Source organism: Parasteatoda tepidariorum, chromosome 12 (genome assembly GCF_982258835.1).
Source record: "Parasteatoda tepidariorum strain Cologne lab strain chromosome 12, Ptep-v5.0, whole genome shotgun sequence".
NCBI lineage: Eukaryota > Metazoa > Arthropoda > Arachnida > Araneae > Theridiidae > Parasteatoda > Parasteatoda tepidariorum.
The window spans coordinates 31886297-31909907 of NC_141766.1; the positions used below are offsets into that span (position 1 = coordinate 31886297).

Sequence of the window (23611 nt, forward strand, 5' to 3'; positions counted from 1 at the left end):
AACTCACGGAACTCTTTTATTTCTTCTACGGAACCCTAGGATTTTTCGGAACACTATTTCATTAACCACTGCATTAGAGCATGGCTTAAATTAACTTTTCAGATTTGTATTTTTTACTAAGTGTGGGTTTATAAAAACCATAATTTTGAAAAACCAAAATTTCTAATAAACCGTTACCAACTGTAAAATTAACGAATGAATGATTTAAATACCGTATAATTCGGCTTTATTAACCAGAATTATATACATACATTTTTTTTACCAGAATTATCATTACCATACAGTACGGTAATTTTATCGGAATTTTTTTCAGAATGTAACAATAATAAACGGGTAAATGAATCAATATAGGTCGGAAGCGCTAATCTAAAATTTGTCTTGGTTTTCACAAAAGTAGTATTAGTAGCACATTTCAAACATTTATTTACAATATCTACAGTTTTCCTGCTGAAAATAAAAGCTAACTTGATGCTTCAAAATCATCGGAATTCCCAAACTGATACTTTAACGGACCGTTAAATTTCGATGTACGCAAAGTTTTACATTCACGCTATATAAACTTTAAGCGTGATAGAAAGCTATGCTATTGAACACTATGTGCTACGAAACATACGGTTGCAAATGCAAGTGTCAATATCCAAGGGGACACTGCATCAATGATCCTTAGACTACATAGGGTTTCTTTATGTCAGAATGATGAAATATTATTATAGCACTGTTTCTTATTTTACGAAGGAACTTAAAAAAAGGTTTTCTTAAATGAAGCGCATATTTGCACCATGCAGAAAAAAGATATCACTATTTGTTTTTTAAAAAATGTTCTAAAAAAATCCACTAATAAAGGCGAAAGTAACTCAAAATGTTCAATCAAAGTAAGTTCCCAAGTAAAAATTTATGATGGTTCTCCATTGATGAACCAACATAATCTTGATGGTAACCATCAATAATTCCATCATGAACCATTATATTTTCAATGGTAACCAACATAAGTAGCCATCACCCCAATGTAGGAATACGGACGGATTTTTGATGATCTAACGTAAGAATAACAACTTGTTTTGATGGTCTGTTCATGTTAAACCATCAGGAATTTCCATCATAGTTTCTTAGAAATCAAATGTTGGAACGATAATAAACAACCATCATCCCAATATAGGAATTCGGACTCATTTATGATGGGCCATTGTAAAAGAAGCCAAATTGTTTTGATGTTATATTCCTGAGAACCAACAAGAATAAAATCCTATTGGAACTGTATAGCTGGAACCCTTATGGACAATCATGGATCAAACCTCTCTTGATGATTAGCCATTATAGTATTAAAGTAGCATTTTTCATCATGGAATGATGGAAGTTTGATGGCATATCAAAAACCATGAACGTGATCCATGATCCAAAACCATGAACAAAACCATGATGGAAAATGTTGGATGATGGTAACCATCAAATGATGTTGGACCATCATGAATCGGACTGAAGCCAACGCAAACCATCACAATGTTTTGGTAGGACCATCAGGAATTTCGACTTGGGTCGAACCCTTATGGACCATCATGGATCAAACCTCTCTTGATGATTAGCCATTATAGTATCAAAGTAGCATTTTTCATCATGGAATGATGGAAGTTTGATGGCATATCAAAAACCATGAACGTGATCCATGATCAAAAACCATGATCAAAAGCCATGAACAAAACCATGATGGAAAATGTTGGATGATGGTAACCATCAAATGATGTTGGATCATCATGAATCGGACTGAAGCCAACATAAACCATCACAATGTTTTGGTAGGACCATCAGGAATTTCGACTTGAGTCCAGGAGCAACTTAAAACTGGATTGAATCAGTGTTTACTCTGTATTATTTTTTTTTCGTTTCTTTTACCAGTAATATCATTTCCAAACAATACGGTAATTTTACTAGAATTTTTCCTCCGTATATGAATAAATAGGTATATCTATATAATAGATATCAGATTGATATATGGAGTTTTAAGCATTCAACAAAATGTCACCGTGTTTCAATCCTTAAAGAAAATGGAAAACTTATTGGAATAATAAACTTATTGGAAAATATGAAAACTTACTTGAAAACATGCTAGAATATGCTTCTTGTGATGCTAAACCTTTGTGAAATGTAATAAAAAAAATTCAAAACTTATAGTTTTAAATGATTAAATACATTTTTAACTAATTTCTGTCTTAGCATATATTCTATACGATATTTTATGATTTAAAATGTTTCAAATAGAATGGTAAGATTATGATATTAAAAAATTTATCAAAGAGTATGAAAAAAAGTAAGTTACATTTCACAAGCAGAACAGATCCACTTTTTTAATTATAATTTGTTCTACCAAATTCGAAAATACTTTTATTAAATTATATAACGAAAGAAAAACATCAAAAATGCAGGAACTTACTAAAAACGAACTTAAGTGATTTTAGAAAAATTATGAAAAGACTTTTAGTGATTTTAGAAAACATCAAAAGGAAGTATTGGAAATTTACGAAAAAAAAGATAAACTGAAGTTAGCGAAAGAACAGTATTCCATGTAATGCAAAAATCAATGAAATACTCGAAAACATTTGTAGAATCGGATTTTGTTTGGTACTTGATATCAAGCATCTCGAACGAAGTAAAAATATTTATTCGATTTCAGATGTTATAATTTTTAGAAGTTTTCAGTAAATATGTTAAAATGTATATCTTAGGCTTAACGGCGCATATATTTTAAAACTTTAAGAGTTAGTTTTCAAGATACGAAGAAACAACTTGGATACTTGGTAGCATCGAAAGATGTAGCTCTTGAATTTCGAAAAGTTCAATTTTTGATTTTTTGATTTTGTATTGAATTATTCTGTACTTCAGTATTGATTTCGTGTTTCAGTATTGGTATCTATTCTTAAACGATTTTTTCTATTTCGAATTTAAGTAAAAATGAAAAGGAATTAAAATGAAAGTATAAAATATTCCGTTTTTCCTAGTGTACAATATGTAAGTAACATTTTTTGTATACTACCTTGCTAAATGGGTTTAGAAGTACTTTTTAAATGTTTTTTAAACTTAACGATCTAAAAAAGTATATAAAAAATAAATACATTATTGATTATTAAGTCAGTACTAAGTTTTTGTTGGTTGAGAAACATATTGATTGAAAAACATGCGGATTCTTTAAAAAGATATGTAGTTCTCTGTTCTGAGAGGTATATTATAATATGAGCTATTTTTTAATAAATGTGCATAAAAAAGTTTCAGAATTTGAAATGTTCGGTGACTTGCAAAACTATCGGCTTTACCAAAGAAGTAATACTGAGAAAATTTTCATTGATGCAAAACATTGCATATCTATTTATTTAATATTTATTTATTTCCAATATATTTACGCCTGAAATCTCTCAAGTACATATAATATACCTATAATATACATATATTTTCATTCATTTTAAAATAACCTTATATCTATAGACTTAAGAGTTGGTAACATGCTCTTTTTCATTTTAAAGAATATGTAAGCTAAACAGTTTGCGACGAACATAAATTGAAATGTCAGTGCAAATTTTTTCTTGAAATGAAGTTATTATTTCACTTTTGCAATAGAGTTTTTGCTAGAAGATAGATAGATAATTAAACTATAAAGTCAAAGAAAGTATGTAATTGTTAGTTCTGAAACTTAAACTGAACAAAAACTAGAACTAAATAATGTACCTCTTTTCATTAATTATTTACTTACTAAATCGAGAACAATTATGTGCAGTTTGGGTAGTAATTTTTAAAAACATTCATTTGCTTACGTGTTATCTCATCAATGTTTTCAAAAAGTAACATTGAAATTCTATTTCATGAATACAAATGCTTGAAAAATAAATTAAACAGAAAATTGAATTATTACATAACAAAGCTTGTAACCATTCTATTAGTTGCATAATTTTTTCTTCTAAATTTCTAACAATTATTTGATAAAAGGACAAAATTTTGAATAGGTGATAAGTATCATTACTATCATTAAGATAATTTTTATTATTATTATAAACTCTTTACTTATCGTTTTTATCATCATAGCTTTGATTATTATTATTAGTAGTATTATCAGCTTTATTTTTTTATAAGAATCATTTTGCTATCAGTAATTTATTTCTTAAATTTCTTACAATTATTTGATGAAAGTTCGAAATTTTGGAATGGGTGATTAGTATCATTACTATCATAAAAATAATTTTTATTATTATTATCAATACATTAATTGTCATTATTGTCACCATAGCTTGGATCATTATTATTATCATCAGCTTAAATATTTTTTTGCAAATTTTCCTTTGTAATCATTAACTTTTTTGCGTAATTATTATTCCATCATTAAATAATTATTATCATATATTGCGCAACTGATATTATACACTTGCAAATGTCTAGTTTTTATGCGAAGTTGTCGCTTTATGTTTATTAGCTTCATCTTGTTGTCATGAATTTATTTCTTAAATTTCTAACAATTATTTGGTATAAGTTCGAAATTTCGAAAAGGTGATTAGTATCATTACTATCATCAAATTAACTTTTATTATCAATATTTCAATTATCATTATTGTCACCATAGCTTTGATTATTATTATTATAATCAGCTTAAATTTTTTTTCTCACAAATTTCATTTTGTAATCATTCTCTTTTTCGCGTAATTACTATTTAATGATTCTTCAATCATTAAATAATTATAATAATTTATTACTCATATGATATTATACAGTTCCAAACGCCTAGTTTTTATGCGAAGTTGCAGAAAATAAATTCATTTTTGGAACCAACCTTTATTTTATGCCATAAAAACGTTTACAAAAGTAATGTATTAGCCATTTGGTAAAAATTGTTATGCAGTAAAGATCTCAATTGATAAATATTTCATAAAACAAAACAGGAACTAACTTTATGATAAATTACATTTACAATAAAACTTAAAAAGTTCTTTTAAAACCTATGCTATTGACGACAGTAGATGCTTTGGCTTCTGTAATGTTGTTGAACCCTTTAGAGAAACCTTAGGAACGACTAAAATGTTGCCAAAAAGAAATTGAAAAGATAGGCTATTCCGTGCTATGAATAAAACATTAGTTTCATTCTAGGTGATACAGAATTCAGAGCCTAGCCTTCATGCAATTTTTCTTAAAAATTCCGAAAGCAATAAAACTTGCTAAGCGCTATTCTACCGGTTGTCAAAAATAGATATATCGATATCAGATTAAATATGGTTTACGTTGTATATTTCATACGCCGTAAAATCTAGTATAGTTTATAAAAAGGATTGATAGTATATGGAGTTGGATTAATAAAATAAATTGACATTTCTATTTTCTTACAGTTATAATGGTGATTTTTTTTATTGTTTTAGACTTTTTAAGTAATAAACAAGATTATTGGCTGATAAATAGCAGCTTATACCAGTAAAGCTTTTTGTGAAAATTGCTTTTATACTACTTTATATTTTGTCACCAGACTTTAGCCACAGAAAAGATACTACTATTTATGTTTGGTTGAATTATAGTTTTATATCAGATATGTTAAATTCAATATTAATACATGATATATTATATATTCGATATGGGCTAAATAGATGGACATGTCTATTTTCTTACAGTTATATTGGTGATTTTTTATTGTTTTAATTAGTTTTATATCAGATATGTTAAATTCAATATTAATACATGATATATTATATATTCGATATGGGCTAAATAGATTGACAAGTCTATTTTCTTACAGTTATATTGGTGATTTTTTATTGTTTTAATTGGCCAATAAATAGCAACTAATTCTAATAAAGCTTTTTGGAAAAATTGTTTTTATATTTCTTTATGTTTTGCAGCCAGATTTTCAGTCACAAAAAAGATACAACTATTTATGTTTGGTTGAATTATAGTTTTATATCATATATGTTAAATTCAATATTAATACATGATATATTATATATTCGATATGGGCTAAATAGATTGACAAGTCTATTTTCTTACAGTTATATTGGTGATTTTTTATTGTTTTAATTGTCCAATAAATAGCAACTAATTCTAATAAAGCTTTTTGGAAAAATTGTTTTTATATTACTTTATGTTTTGCGGCCAGATTTTCAGTCACAAAAAAGATACAACTATTTATGTTCGGCTGAATTATAGTTTTATATCCGATACTTTAAATTCGATTGCTTAAGTGAGCCAAAAATAAGACAGTTGATCATGCCGCCTAAAAAGATCAAATTTAAAGCAAGTTGTAACACATAAAATTTTGATTTTTCAATTGCCTTAATTTTTTATTACGTAGATACAAAATTCACAATCTCATACAAATGATCGCAAATTAAATAATTAAAATAAATTTAATAATTTTCTTAACTCATAAACGGGACGTTTATAAGCTGACTTTTTATCGATGTCAACTTATAAATGGGAATTAGATTGTTATGACAGCTAGGCACTTAATCTTTATATTTAATTTAAATACATATAAATATTATTATTTTTACTTGTTTTATTATTAATTTTATTCTTTATTTCATTTTTTTATTTTATTCCTTATTTTATTCCTTATCTTACTATTTATTTTATTCTTTATTTTATTAATTCCTTTTATTAAGTGTGAGGATAGTAGAGATAAAAATTTTTGCATCCATAAATGCTTAAACTATTGATATGTGCAAAAAATGTGTGATTTTTATGCATAAAGCTATGCAACGATTACATTTTCTAAAGCAATCGAATTGTTTGATTGGAGTTGCCAAAGAACTCAATATTTGTTTAATTGTTACTTTCCACAAATGTTTTCTCAGAAAACTTTCAGAAGTTAGAAATGCTTCTCTAATTTTAAACTTTCAGAATATATTGCATCAAACAACATCAAACAAACGGAACTTTAATGTCAAAGGCTTCAGGCTCCAGCATAACTCCTAAACTCAGACAAAACGATTCTTTTATCTCATGAAAAACTTTGCGGCTGTATGATGACTACAATCAAACATATTTGAATTTGTTCTAGGAAATAAGTTCAAAAACTTCAAAAGTCACTCTTTTTTTTATTATCAATATAGCGGTATTCCACAGAAAATGTTTGTTTTGTGTATTTTATCAGCGGACGGATATAGCAAAATCATACCACGACGCAAATAATTTAATATTTTTCTGTTAATAATATTTACATAAAATCGTTTGAAGTGAAACGAAAAAATTAATTTTAGGTTTTTCTGCGGATTTTAGGTTAAATGCAATTATATTTTTCAATTTATCGTCTGTTCGTGTTCGAGGAAAAAAATTAATTCAAAACTAGAAAGCGATTTTGATAAACTTCTTTATTTTTTTAAATAGTGAAAAATATGAAATTATTGTATTTTGCGATGTACTCTAGTTTAAAATGAAATAAAAATTATTAAATTTATGAAAATCAATTGATTATGATGAAAATCTATGCTAATTTAATGAAATAGTATTCTCTATTTAGCATGCTTTAACTAACTATTGTAAAATACTCATTAGTTTTAATACTTCTATCTCGTGTGATTTTTGAAGTTTTTATCTGTAAACAAAAGAGTAATCAATACGAAAATAACATTTAATCATTAAAAAAAGAGCAGTTTTTAATATTTAATATTAATTTTTTTGTAGAAATGCATCTCAATCATAAATTAAGATAGGCACTGTTGATTTTTCCCTACAACTCTAAAATAAATTAATAAAACAAAAATGATTTATTTTTTTAAATCTCGACCTAAAATACTTCTTTTTTTAGTTTTATGAAACTAAAAAAATTCCGATCATAAAAGTATATTAAAATTAAAATTATGCTCAAAACTACCAGAATGTGGTAAAATTAACCCGTGCTTCTAGCTCTATGAAAATATCAAAAAATGCTCAGCAATTTATGCATAAACGCTTTGGTAATGATTTTGGTAAAATTAAGAAAAAAGTATGGTTTTACAATAAGTGATAAAATTTGGTAAATGTGGTAAAATATGGTAGTTTTATCTTGGTACTCTAAAATAAATTACTAAAACAAAAATGATTTATTTTTTTAAAGCTCGATCAAATGGCATAGAACATGGCATAGAAATCATTCATTCAATTAAATTTACTTTTCAGTTTTGCATTTTCTACTAAAGGTGTTGTAATAAGAATTAAAATTTGAAAACCTGAATTTCCAATAATACTGATCAATAAAGATTCTATATAATACTAATCAATAAATAAATAATCTATATATATAAAAATGAATGTCTGCTTGTCTGTGTGTGTATTTCCATTACAGACTCCTAAACCAACAGACCAAAAGCTATGAAACTTGGCATACAGATAGTTCAAAGCACGAGGAAGGTCACTGTCGACATTAGAACATTCTACGACAAATCGTTCCAGTGGTATGAGCGAACATCAAAAGGGAATTTTCTGGCTGGTTAAAAGTTAGCCATTGTTTTAAATTTTGCTATAAGCTATTCAGTTTTCAAATAACTTGAAGATATCAACAGTGATATTTTCTATCCTATAGCTCTATTTATTTAGAAAAGTAAACTAAAGTAAATTGCGTTTACTTTAATGTTTAATTATAATTCGCGCAAGTTTCTTTATGTAAGGTGAGCACAAGCAAGTAAAATCAACGAGAACATATTTCGTAATTATTGGTAGCATTACGGATTTAGTATCGTGAAAACTGTTTAATAAAAATCAAGGCAAAAGCAAATTTCATTCAGATTGCACGTTTTCAGTAATTACTTATATTTATTATGCAATTTTAGGTTAGCAGAATGAAATATAGTTTTCGAAGATTTCATTGCTGACAGTTGTCATTTGAAAACTATTAGATTGTTTATTATTGCAAAGTTTTCGAATTTATTCATTTTATTTCTTCATTTAAAAAATAGATTTTTGTTCTAAATTGTATCATTTTTATATTTCTTATTTAATTTATTTCATTTTTATTGCTTTTATTATCTAAAATAAATATGTGAATTTGCGGTTTAGCAAATTTGCGACCACTGTCAACTTTTACATTTCTTTTTGTTCGTTAGAGAGAATATTTGCTAAAATATGCCACATAAACGAATCGCTCTTAGTCGATCAACATCTCAAGAGCGCAAAAAGAGAACTACCAGTCTTTCATAAACATCGGAGCAGCGGGAAAAAAGACTGCTAACAAATCAACTACATACTACTCAAGCCCGTTCGTCGGAAACACCAGAGCAACGGGAAGCAAGAATGAAAACCGACCGAGAATGCACTACTCAAGCCCGTTCGTCGGAAACCTCTGAACAACGGGAAGTAAGAATGAAAACCAATCGAGAACGCACTTCGCTATTCAGACGCTGCCAAAACTCTGATTTGAATCTTAGTGCATTTCACTATGACTCGACAACTAACTACAGTTTTCACCCAAGCATCATCATCGGAAAAATGGATCAATTATGTATGTTTGGCAGTGCTCTCAAATTTAAGAACGAAACAGCTGGAATTTGCTGTTCTGGAGATAAAGTGAAACTACCAGATTTAACGTCACCAGCCGAGCCATTATCAACGTTCTTATCAGGTCAAACAAACCAATCGAAACATTTTTGGTGAATATACGCCAGTGCAATTCGTGTTTCCAAATGACTTCATTCGGTGCTACACGTATCGTGAACGAGAATTACATGCCAACATTCAAAGTGCAAGGACAAATTTATCATTGTGCGGGATCACTTCTGACATTGCCTGGAGCAGATTATAAATTTCTACAGATTTACTTCATGGGTAACACAAATGATCAAATCAATCAAAGTTGTCAGTTAAACAATGGCACTAAATTAGAAATTGTTGCCACATTACAAAAATTTTTCAATCAACATAATCAGTTAATTAGGCTGTTCAGAATTGCCCTTGGCAAAATGCCATCCGATAATTACAAAATTGTTATTAGAGCTGAAAAAACACCTGCAGGCCACCACAAAGGAAAATACAATGCACCAACATTGGATGAGGTAGCTATTGTTACAGTTGGCGAAGAATTTACCTCCCGCGATATAATTCTTCATCGCAGAAATGGTGACGTTCAAAGAGTCTCAGAAACGCATCGATCCTATGATGCATTTCAATATCCTATTTTATTTTGGCAAGGAGAGGATGGGTAAAGTTTTAACATAAAATTGAGAAATCCACAAACAGGCGAGAAAACCAATAAGAAAGTAAGTGCAATGAATTATTATGCATATAAACTAATGATTGGCCAAAACGCTGATAATCATATTTTGAAATGTAGACAATAATTTCATTAATACATTGTCGATATGTATTCGAAAATTGAAACTGAGCGCCTACTGTATAATAAATTAAATCAAACCAAATTACGTTCAAAAGAATACATTCATTTACGGGATACAATAATTAATTATTGTAACGTTAATCCTAATGATGTGGGGAAAATGATTGTACTACCGGCTACATTTACAGGGAGTCCAAGGCACACGTATGAATACTCACAGGATGCAATGACATATGTTCGCGCACATGGGGGCCCAGATTTATTTATTACAATCCTGTTTGGGTTGAAATTAAAGAGTTTTTGTTACCAGGACAACCATTATCGGATCGTCATGATATTACCGCACGTGTGTTCAAACAAAAATTAAAATCTTTACTTGATTTCATTGTGAAGCGTCATGTTTTTGGAAAGACACGGTGCTGGGTGTATTTTATTGAATGGAAAAAAAGAGGATTGCCACATGCACATATTTTAATTTGACTTATTGAAAAAAATCCCACCGTGCCAAATTGATCGTATCATATCAGCAGAAATACCTGATGTCGCCATTGATTCAGACTTTTTTCAGGTCATTATCCAAAACAATGATTCATGGTCCGTGTGGCTCACTCAACAACACTTCTGATGATGGAAAATGCATCAAACGATATCCAAGAGAATTAACTGCTGAGAATAGTATTGGCAATGACGGCTATCCGATTTATGGAAGACGATCAAAGGAAGATGGCGGAAGACCCATCGTTTTAAAAATCCGGAACAACGATGTTTAAATCGATAATCATTGGATTGTACCGTATTCACCGTTGTTCTCGAAAACGTACAAAGCACACATCAATGTCGAAAATTGTAATTCGGTGAAAGCGATCAAATACATTTGTAAATATGTAAATAAAGGAAATTATATGGCAGTTTTTGGATTGGAAAATGCTATTTCAATAATCCATGGAATCAATCAATATCAACTGGGACGCTGCATTAGTAGTAATGAAGCAGTCTGGAGCATTTTATCATTTCCAATTCATGAACGACGTCCAACCGTTTATCATTTGGCAGTACATCTTGAAAATGGACAGCGAATTTGCTTTACAACAGAAAATGCCAATTCAAAAGCATTATCACCACAACAAACAACGTTAACTGCATTTTTCTCATTGTGCAGGGATGACGCATTTTCAAAGACGCTTCTTTACTGTGATGTGCACATATTACTCATGGAGTGTTTCGGTGAAACATTTTCAACGTCGAAAGCAAGGTAAAGTAGTTGAAGGACATCCCAATTTATATTCAACTGATGCATTAGGTCGTCTTTACATCATCCACCCTAACAATGCAGAGCTTACCATTACTATTAATCAACCTACAAGTACCGACATCGTTTTAGGAATTAAGAACAGTAAACAATGAAGTATGCGCCACTTATTGGGAAGCTTGCCAGAAATAAAAATTTCTTGAAAACGACGGACATTTTGACGCTTCAATGACAGATGTATCTAATGCTGCTCGACCATAGCAAATACGCACGTTATTTTCAATAATATTAACTATGTGGTTTCCATCCAATCTAAAAGATCTTTGGGAAAAATACAAAGACAACATGAGTGAAGACATACTAACAATGCAGACCCTAACAATGCAGACCCTAACAATAACATATCCACCCTAACAATGCAGAGCTTACGATTACTATTAGTCAACCTACAAGTACCGACATCGTTTCAAGAATTAAGAACAGTAAACAAAGAAGTATGTGCCACTTATTGCGAAGCTTGCCAGAAATAAAATCTTCTTGAAAAAGACGCACATTTTGACGCTTCAATGCCTGATGCATCTAATGCTGCTCGACCACAGCAAATACGCACGTTATTTCAATAATATTAACTATGTGGTTTCCATCCAATCTAAAAGATCTTTGGGAAAAATACAAAGACAACATGAGGGAAGACATACTAACAATGCAGACCCTAACAATAACATATCGACCCTAACAATGCAGAGCTTACGATTACTATTAGTCAACCTACAAGTACCGACATCGTTTCAAGAATTAAGAACAGTAAACAATGAAGTATGTGCCACTTATTGCGAAACTTGCCAGAAATAAAATCTTCTTGAAAACGACGCACATTTTGACGCTTCAATGACAGATGTATCTAATGCTGCTCGACCATAGCAAATACGCACGTTATTTTCAATAATATTAACTATGTGGTTTCCATCCAATCTAAAAGATCTTTGGGAAAAATACAAAGACAACATGAGGGAAGACATACTAACAATGCAGACCCTAACAATAACATATCGACCCTAACAATGCAGAGCTTACGATTACTATTAGTCAACCTACAAGTACCGACATCGTTTCAAGAATTAAGAACAGTAAACAATGAAGTATGTGCCACTTATTGCGAAACTTGCCAGAAATAAAATCTTCTTGAAAACGACGCACATTTTGACGCTTCAATGACAGATGTATCTAATGCTGCTCGACCATAGCAAATACGCACGTTATTTTCAATAATATTAACTATGTGGTTTCCATCCAATCTAAAAGATCTTTGGGAAAAATACAAAGACAACATGAGTGAAGACATACTAACAATGCAGACCCTAACAATGCAGACCCTAACAATAACATATCCACCCTAACAATGCAGAGCTTACGATTACTATTAGTCAACCTACAAGTACCGACATCGTTTCAAGAATTAAGAACAGTAAACAAAGAAGTATGTGCCACTTATTGCGAAGCTTGCCAGAAATAAAATCTTCTTGAAAAAGACGCACATTTTGACGCTTCAATGCCTGATGCATCTAATGCTGCTCGACCACAGCAAATACGCACGTTATTTCAATAATATTAACTATGTGGTTTCCATCCAATCTAAAAGATCTTTGGGAAAAATACAAAGACAACATGAGGGAAGACATACTAACAATGCAGACCCTAACAATAACATATCGACCCTAACAATGCAGAGCTTACGATTACTATTAGTCAACCTACAAGTACCGACATCGTTTCAAGAATTAAGAACAGTAAACAATGAAGTATGTGCCACTTATTGCGAAACTTGCCAGAAATAAAATCTTCTTGAAAACGACGCACATTTTGACGCTTCAATGACAGATGTATCTAATGCTGCTCGACCATAGCAAATACGCACGTTATTTTCAATAATATTAACTATGTGGTTTCCATCCAATCTAAAAGATCTTTGGGAAAAATACAAAGACAGCAAGAGTGAAGACATACTACATCACTAACGTGTGACAAAACAAAATCTGCACATTCAATTCTCTCCAGACGTATATAATGAGGCTTTAATTCCAATCAAGGACATATGTTTAACAATCTTCAATAAAACACTGTTACAACTGGGAATTCCTGCGCCAAATAGATGTGCAAAAAATTTTTTCAATCGTACTTTTCGATGACAAACACATTTTGATATCGACAAATTAAGTTCATTTGCTTAATCAAATCTTTCAAAACTGGTTATCGAACAATGCATTGCATACGACAAAATCATGACAGCTGTTAGAAATCGAGGCGGTGTATTGTTTTTCTTAGATGCACCTGGAGGAACAGGTAAAACATTTCTAATTTCCCTTATCCCTGCAACAATACGATCACAAAATAGAACTGCATTGGCTTTGACATCCTCTGGAATTGCGGCAACTCTTTTGGATGGTGGCCAAACAGCGCATTCAGCACTTAAATTACCTTTAAATATGCAATTTACTGAAACAAACGCATGTAATATCAGAAAAAATTCTGTAATGGGTAAATACTACAATCATGCCAACTTATAGTTTTGGATGAGTGTGCTATAGCAGACAGAAAGGCATTAGCAGTTCTTCATCATACACTAAGAGATTTGAGTGAAAATGAACAACTTTTCGCCTGCGCACTTATTTTATTGTCTGGTGATTTCCTACAAACTCTACCAGTAATTCCACGTTCAACTCCTGCTGATGAATTTCATGCATGTCTCAAATCATCAGCGTTGCGGCAACATATGCAAAAATTAAACTTAAAGACCTACATGCGTGTTCAGCTACAGCATGATGCATCAGCAGAACGTTTTGGAAAGCAATTATAGGTAATATAATCATGGCAATAGATAAATCCACCCAAAGCATTACACTACCAACGGACTTCTGTAAAATTATTTCAACCATATATGAACTTTTCACAACGCTTTTTCAAATATCGCGCAAAATTACAAAAATCTTCAGTGGCTCAGTGAACGTGCTATATTAGCAGTAAAAAATAGCGATGTACATGACATCAATAACATTCTAAACATCAATGACATTCTACATGAAATTCCAGATTATGCAAGAACATATAAATCCATCGATATTGTAATAGATCAAAACGGGGTTGTTAACCAGGGCTAAAGAGAATAGAAGGGCTGGTTCACTCCTTTGAAGTATCTCTTGCCGAGCCGATCCTCCAACGTCACTCTAGTGACGTCACTTTGGCGTAAAGCTCGCACTTTTACTTCAAGAACGGAGCGTTCGGCCTTACTAACTCTAACTAATATTGGATCATTTCCTTTTGCGAGATGTTCTAAGACATTTGTTATTTTCTATAATGACTTTCCTCAGTTTTTGCAGTGAATTTACAAGAATTTAAAACTATTATCGAAATGCCAGTTTGCGCGATTGCAACTTGCAAAAATTCTGATATAAAAACAAAAGGAAAAAGCATAATTTTTCGCGTGTTCCCTAAAGTAAATGAACAACTATGTAAAGAATGGATTCCGAAATGACACAGTTAATATAAAACAGCAATACGTTTATTCTGTCGTAAAGAACTTTTATAAAAATTCATTATCTAAATAGAAACCGCCTCGTTACTTCATAAAGAAAGGCAGGTGAAAAGAATTAAAAAATAGATAAAGTCAAAGAAAATTAAAATGTAAGTAAAAAGTATAAATAAAATATATAGTATACAGTTGAAATTCTCCTAATTTCATAACATATTTTTTAATGTAGTTATTCTAAATATTTATGATTTTTTTAAAAAATTATATTCTCTTCAATTTAACTATCTATAAATTGTATCATCGTAAATTTAAATGTCTATAAACAATTGTAAAATTTCTAATGTCATTATGAACCTAAATTATTATTTTGTTTCAGTAATTAGCGTTTAAGGTTGATGTTTCCTAATGATGAAGTATGAACAAATTGCTATTAACGACATATTTTAAAATCAGGTATTCTAAATTTAACTTAACTTATCTTTATAAAAGAATATGTAGATAAAAAAAGTGTCGATATATGCCTTCATTTTTCTTAATAGTTAAAGTTAAAACTGAACTTTTTAAAATAAAGTATTTATCGTGTCATTTTCACCAACTAGCAAAACATTTTTATAAGTTTAAAATGGTATTTTTTTAATATAATAACCAAGAAAGTTTTTTTTGAACTATGTTTATGAACGGAAATAATGTGTTAATTACGTAAAGTTTGAAGGCTAATAACCAGAAAAAGTCTAACTTACTTTTACAAAGAGAAAGATGCAAAGTTATCATATCTTTGCTTGCGATCTCCGAGATCTGTGGACACAGTGACGTCATGAGGAGGGAAATCGTAGCTTCAGCTCTAAGAGCGGAGTGAACTAGCCCTTGTATTCTCTTTAGCCCTGGTTGTTAACTACCCAACTGAATTTCTGAATTGACTTGATTTGCCAGGTATGCCGCAGCACGTTTTGACATTGAAAACTGGAGTATCTATCATTCTCCTCCGAAACATCAACCCACCCAGACTTTGTAACGGTACGCTTCTTTCAGTGAAAAGAATAATGACCAATATCCTCGAAGCTAAAATTCTAAATGGCAAATTTAAAGGAGAAGATGTTCCGCAACCACGTATTCCACTGACCTCCACAGATATGCAATTTCAATTTAAACTTTTGCAGTTTCCGGTGCGACTTGTGCTTTTGCCATGACCATCAACAAAGTCCAAGGTCACTACAAGTATGTGGTCTGAATTTGAAAAATACATGCTTCTCCCACGGACAGCTCTATGTGGCCTGCTCACATGTCGGAAGATCTTCTAATTTATTCATGTACGCTCCAAACGGTAAAACAAAAAACGTTGTTTATTGAAAAGCACTTGAATAAATCTGATTATAACGAGCCATGAAATTGCAAAATGCTTTCCAACAATTAAATATATCTCTGACCATAATTAACATAAATACAAAATCTGAAACATCTGAGCAACAACAAGCAAAACTGGTTATCAATCGACTGCACATTTCTCAAGCCCATTCCTCTGAAACATCTGAGCAACGGCAAGCAAGACAGGTTACCGATTTAAAATACATTGCTCAAGCCAGTTTATCTGAAACATCAAAGCAATGGGAAGTAAGAAAAGAAAACGATAGAAAACTCACTTCTCTATTCAAACGCCGCCAAATTGCTGGTTTAAATCTTAATGTATTTCACTATGATCCAATTACTAATTATAGTCTCGATCCAAGTCATCATAGGAAAAATGGATCATTTATGCGTGTTTTGTAGTGCTCTTAAATTTAAGAATGAAACAGCTGGAATTTGCTGTTCTGGTGGAAAAGTGAAACCGGGCCAACCGTGCCATTTTCAACGTTGTTATCGGGTCAAGCAAATAAATTGAAACCTTTCTTGGCGAATATATGTCGGTACAATTCGTGTTTCAAAATGACTTCATTCACTGCTACAAGTATCAGTGCACATATGAGCAGCCAGATTTGTTTATTACATTTAGATGCAATCCTGCTTGGGATGGAATTAAAGAGCTTTTGTAATCTAGGCAAAAATCATCGGATCTTCATGATATTACCGCACATGAGTTGAAACAAAAATTAAGTAGTATACTTTATTTCATTGTGAAGCGTCATGTTTTTGGTGAGACACCGTATTGGAGTCGCGGTTTAATGCATTCTATTGAAAGAGGATTGCCACATGATTTGGCTTATTGAAAAAATAACACCATGCCAAAGGCACAAACGATATCCTTGAGAATTAACTGCCGAGACTATCATTGTTTTTTTCACCAACAACTAAAATTCTTATTTCAAATCGCAATCGCAAATCTCATTTACACACTTAAATACAAAACTGCAATTCAAACTGAAAGCGTTTGCAACGCACGCAGGGTTCAGCTAGTATAATATAAAACAACTATGACAACTCTGAAACTACTAATTAATTTTTAATTTAAACATTTTTTTTTCCATTGAAATGTAAGATTTTTTTAAAAAGGGGTGTTAAATTCTTGTATGATAACTCTCAATAAAATTATCATGCAAAACAACAATAATAACTTACATCACAATCATGTTTTGTTTTTTAACAGAATTATAAGCATTTTTTCTTTTCTATTTTTTTAAAAGGTGTTAAATTCTTATAGGATAACTTTTAATAGTTAGATAATATGAAATAAACTTAGACAACTCTAAGTTTGTAATACACAATACACAATAATTTATTATGGAAATGTAAGCATTTATTTAAAAGGGTGTTAAACTCTTTTATGATAGCTCATATTAGTGAAATAATGTAACACAACAATGATAACTCTGACAATATAATAATGTTTTACTTTTTTAATGGAAATGTAAGCATTTTTTTCCAAAATAATGTATTAAACTCTTATAGGATAACTCTAAATAATTAGTAAATGTAAAACAAATATGACTTCTCTAAAAATTGCAATAATGTTTTTTTAATAAAAATATAAGTAATTTTTGTAGCCTTTTTTACTTTGTTCTAGTTATTTTTTTACAAATATTTTAGATACTTTTTCGTTGTATATATAAAAGTATTGTTCGCATAAAAGTTTGATTTAAAAAAAAAAAAAACAATATATGCATGAACTATTGTTTGCATAACAAGTAAGTCAAAATAAAAAAATAAGATTATTTAATGATAGCTTACGTTTTTGAAGGAATCTAAAATGCTACATTTTATTTTTAAAATAATGTTAAATCAGGTCCTATTTGTTCAACGCGAATGCACTGTTTTGTTACTAGCAGGGTAAACGTATATATTTATAAACACTATGTAAATTCTGGTAATTATGAGTTAATTACTTTGGAAAATGAATGCATTTTAAGTTAATAATAAATTAGAAAACTCATTCATAGTTGGCAGCATTAGAATGTAATTAATATCTAAGTGAACAACGAATAATTAGATGTAGTTTCCTTGGCAAAAAAAAACTGTGTATTATCATGTAATCATTTCTGTGTGTTATCATGTAATCATTTTTGTGTGTTATCATGTAATCATTTTTGTGTGTTATCATGTAATCATTTTTGTGTGTTATCATGTAATCATTTTAGCACTAAAATATTATCATTACCTATCAACCATGATTCCTGCTCTGATAGCATGGGCAACAGAACGAAACTTAGGCTTGTCTTCGGATCTTTTTCTTTGTGTTGCTGTTTTCTTTGTAAATGTTGAGGCCAACCAATCTCGTACTTCAGTAGGAACTGCATTTGGATGAAATTCTGAAAGCTCATCATCCTCGTCCATTGTCCTACGACTGACATATTTCAACAGATTAGTTTGATACATTTATAGGCAATTTTGGGGAGATTTGGGGTTAGCATGTTTTTGGAGTTACAGTTAGCAATTGATAAGCAACAAGACAATTTTAAGAGATTTTTCGCAAATTATGGTTATTATATTTCTGGAGCAATTGGCGAATGGAAAGACATTTTTGCAGAACTATGTGTAAGTTACTGTTAGTATATTTTTGGAGTAACAGGCAAGCATCAAGATAATTTCGCAAAGATTTGCGCAAGTTACGGTTTGTATATACTAACAGTATATACAAACCGTAACTTTTCTGGAGGGATTGATGGTCTTAAACCACAAGATATCTTCACTCTCATCAGCTGATTTGAAATCACTTGCATCAGCTAAATTATGTTCTGTATAATTTATGTTTAAATTATTCATTCCACACTATTGGCACATTAAAGCGTTTTAAAAGCAAAAGTCAGTAGACAAAGTGTATAGTCTACAGTCAACGTTTTCAAGACAGTTTTGGGTGAATCAGGGTGAGTTACGGTTAGTATAGTTTTAGTAGGTTTGGAGCTTTTTAACTATGATCATCTGCTTTGAAAATACTAGCAACAACTTCAACAAATGTTCAGTATAATTTAAGAATAAATTTACTTCGTTGTTGGCAGATCGTTATTGGCAGATGGGTCATTGGAAGTGTTTGAAAAGCAAAGAAAGGCAAAATTTTGATTACGTCTTTTCTATAAGAGAAAAGAGATCTACACTCTGATCATTTACTCTGAAAGTGCTCAGAACAGCTTTAGGATGTTCAGTATAATTTATAGTCAAATTATTTTATTCTTTCGTTATTGGCAGATGGGGCATCGGAAGTGTTTGAAAAGCAAAGAAGGGCAAAATTTTGATTATGCCTTTTCTATAAGAGAAAAGAGATCTACACTCTGATAATTTGCTCTGAAAGTGCTCAGAACAGTTTTAAGATGCTCAGTATTATTTATAGTCAAATTAATTTATTCTTTCGTTATTGGAAGATGGGGCATTGGAAGTGTTTGAAAAGCAAAGAAAGACAAAATTTTGATTATGTCTTTTCTAATTGAGATAAGAGATCTACACCCTGATCATCAGCATTGAAAATGCTCGAAACAGCTTTAGGATGTTCAGTATAATTTATGGTTAAATTAAATTATTCCTTTGCTATTGGAAGTGTTTGAAAGACAAAGGTTTGATTCTGTATTTTTAACTGTAACAGATAAGAGGTCTACACTCTGATTATTTGCTTTGAAAGTGCTCGGAGCATATGGTTAAATTTATTTATTCCTTCGCTATTGGCAGATGAGACATTAAAAGTATTTGAAAGGCAAAGGTTTGATTTTATCGAAGTATTCTAGATAATATAGGGAGAGATTTTTGAACTAGGCTTAGTATATAGTTAAAGGGATTCGAGATCTTTAACTACAATAGATCGATGATCTGTATTTAAAATATTTGAAGCGCTTAAGGACAATTTAAGCGAATTCAGTATAAGTTGTGGTTAGAATTAATTATTATCTCATTTTTTGCTGAAGGGTAATTGAGAGCGTTCCAAAAAAAGTTTAATACAATTCACAGTTAGAATAATTTAGGAAATATTTAATTGCATTTAATTTCTGGAGATTAGGCGCTTCTAAAATAATTTAGAAGAAAACATTGCAATTAAAGACTTATTCCAATCATATTCTTGGAGTGATGGGTGCTTTTTTCTACAAAAGATTATACAGTGAAAATGTATTAAAAACGTTTATCGCAAGATGAGGGAGATTAATTAAATATATTTAAATGATTTATTATAACCATAGAGTAATTGTTCATTTTTTAGGGGGGTATAAATTGACGCTGTACTAAAAGCGTAAAAAGAATTAAGAGATTTTAAACACAGTTTACGTTAAATACATTTTAAGCTGATAGGCTGCAAAAATTAACCGTCAAATTACGGTAAAAAGTACTTGCACACTGAGTATAACATCTAGAAAAACCATTTATACTGTATAATTTTTTACAGTAATTTTTACAGTATTGTTTGTTTATTTACAGTGATTCAGTAATTTTACAGTAAATACTACTGTATATAACAATTGCGGTGTATCAGATATTTTTGTTCCGCAAAATGTTACGGTAAAATTAGATCTTACAGTGAAAAGTACCGTTGCGCAGAGAACTAATGATTTTAACCGTACTTTGATCTAGAATTTTTACAGTCTAATGGCATCTCTCTTCTGTAGAATAATACTCTGATGCAATGCACTGAAGCGTTCAAGAGGCTCAAATTTTCTAAAGTACTTAAAAACTTTATGTTATCATAGTGATGTACACATTAAAGTTGATGAAGATGATGATACCATTTAAAAGAACTAAAAATTTTAGATTTTTCCAGCTTAATTACAGAGATTCAGTGACTTTACAATAAATATTACTGTATATGAATTACGGTATATCAGATTTTTTGTTTCTCGAAATTTTACGGTAAAATTGGATCTTACGATAAAAAATACCGGCACCAGTACTTTTAACAGTAATTTGAACATGAATCTTTACAGTGTAGTGGTATCTTTTTTCTACAGAATAATGCTCTGTTACAATGAGCTAAAGCATTCAAATTTTCAAAATCATTAAAAGTTCTACATCACTTAGGCAATTTATGTCTGGAAGTTGATGCAGATGCTGATAGCATTCAAAAATACTAAAAGGAATTAGGGAAATAACTAGGGAATAAGCTTGAATTAGGGAAAATATACTTTTAACAGATTGTTTTAAATTTCCACCTCTCTCTCTCACTATGTATATATATATATATATATATATATATATATATATATACATATATATATATATATATATATATATATATATATATATATATATATATATATATATATATATATATATATATATATATATATATATATATATATATATATATATATATATATATATATATATATATATACATATATATACATATATATATATATATATATATATATATATATATATATATATATATATATATATATATATATATATATATATATATATATATATATATATATATATATATATATATATATATATATATATATATATATATATATATATATATATATATATATGTATGCATAATGCTATGAAATTGTAAATTAATTAATCTAACCTCCTATAAATTCATTGATTAAATATAGAATGATTTTGTAAACCATGTATTAAAATCATTTAATTTATGATTATTATCATTTATATTTATTATTATTTATTTTTATTTAATTTATAAAACATGTAATTTATGAAACATAACGTTTGATATTTTTAGAAAAAAATAAATAACACTATTCTGACTATCTTAGCTTTATAAAAAGACATAAAATTGTTTTCTAGTTATGTAGTTTTTTTTTGCAATATTATGAAATTGAAACTAATTAAGCAAACCTCCCATAAATTCATTGATAAAATATGAAAATGATTTTGTAAACCGTGTATTAAAATCATTTAATTTATGATTATTATCATTTATATTTATTATTAATTATAATTTAATTTTATTTAGTTTATAAAACATGTAATTTATGAAACATAATGTTTTGATATTTTTAGAAAAAAATAAATAACACTATTTTGACTATCTTAGTTTTATAAAAAGACATAAATTTTTTTTCTGATTATGTAGTTTTTTCTTTGTAATGCTATGAAATTGTAAACTAATTAAGCAAACTTTCATTGATAAAATATAAAAATGATTTTGTAAATCATGCATTAAAATAATTTAAATTATGATTATTATCATTTATACTTATTATTAATTATCATTTATTTTTATTTAAATCATAAAACATGCAATTTATGAAACATAATGTTTTGATATTTTTGGAAAAAAGTAAATAACACTATTTTGACTATCTTAGTTTTATAAAAAGACATAAAATTGTTTTCTAATTATGCATTTTTTTAATACTATGAAATTGTGAACTAATTAAGCAAACCTTCTATAAATTCATTGATAAAATATAAAATGATTTTGTAAGAAATGTATTAAAATTTTGAATAGGTACTTTGAACTAATAATATTATATATTAATAAATTTTGGCAAGTTAGTAGCAATGGTTTATTAAGAAAAATAACAGAATAATTGTTATTTGCTTAGTAAATATTCTTCATCTCTAAACCATTTTTTGAAAAGGTAAATAAATACTTGCTTAATATTTAATTCCTTCTACAATTTAAAAACTATTCTTTAATAATATTCGTTTCAGGCACATTATGGGAGCAACTTTCATAACTGTTTAAAAGGTATTATGTAAACTTAAATATTATGGGCAAAAGGAGATGGATATCTGTTAAGAGGAAACTAATATTAGTTTCGGAAAACAGATACCACTTAAAGGAAACAAATATTTGTTTGTTTCTTCTGTTGTTTCTGAATTATTCCTATATTGCTTGATTGAGTTGAGTGGAAAAATAAACACGAGCTTGATATCTTTACCATATTGAATTATATATTCGAAGTTCTTATAAAATTCTGAAAGTAAATTCTTAAATATTGTTAAGCTATCAAATTGTAATAAAGGTGAGATGTAACACTTACTGAATAATGTCACCGAGATTTTCTGTTTCAAACAATATAATTTGTAGTGGATCTACCATTACAAAAACACAATTCCAATTCCCTAGCATATAAGACATGTTAACTCAATTTTACGATAGGTACCTTTTCATCAATGAAAGTTGACGTGGTCTATGTGACTCACTCTCACCACATTGGTGACCCGGACGTGATTTGAACATGCTTAC

General features: G+C 29.4%; 1 protein-coding gene across 4 annotated transcripts in view; it reads right to left on the reverse strand.

The window, feature by feature from the left end:
- The window catches only part of LOC107440923 (dual specificity calcium/calmodulin-dependent 3',5'-cyclic nucleotide phosphodiesterase 1A), a 549727-nt gene that overhangs the window by 60832 nt on the left and 465284 nt on the right, over positions 1-23611 (reverse strand). For all 4 annotated transcript variants that reach the window (XR_015430831.1, XR_015430832.1, XM_043040985.3 and 1 more), the window contains one exon: positions 18626-18811. Coding sequence is in view for 2 of the 4 variants with exons in the window: in XM_043040985.3 (XP_042896919.3) it covers positions 18626-18811 (186 nt within the window). In the remaining 2 variants the exon portion in view is untranslated. The remainder of the gene's footprint in view (positions 1-18625; positions 18812-23611) is intronic.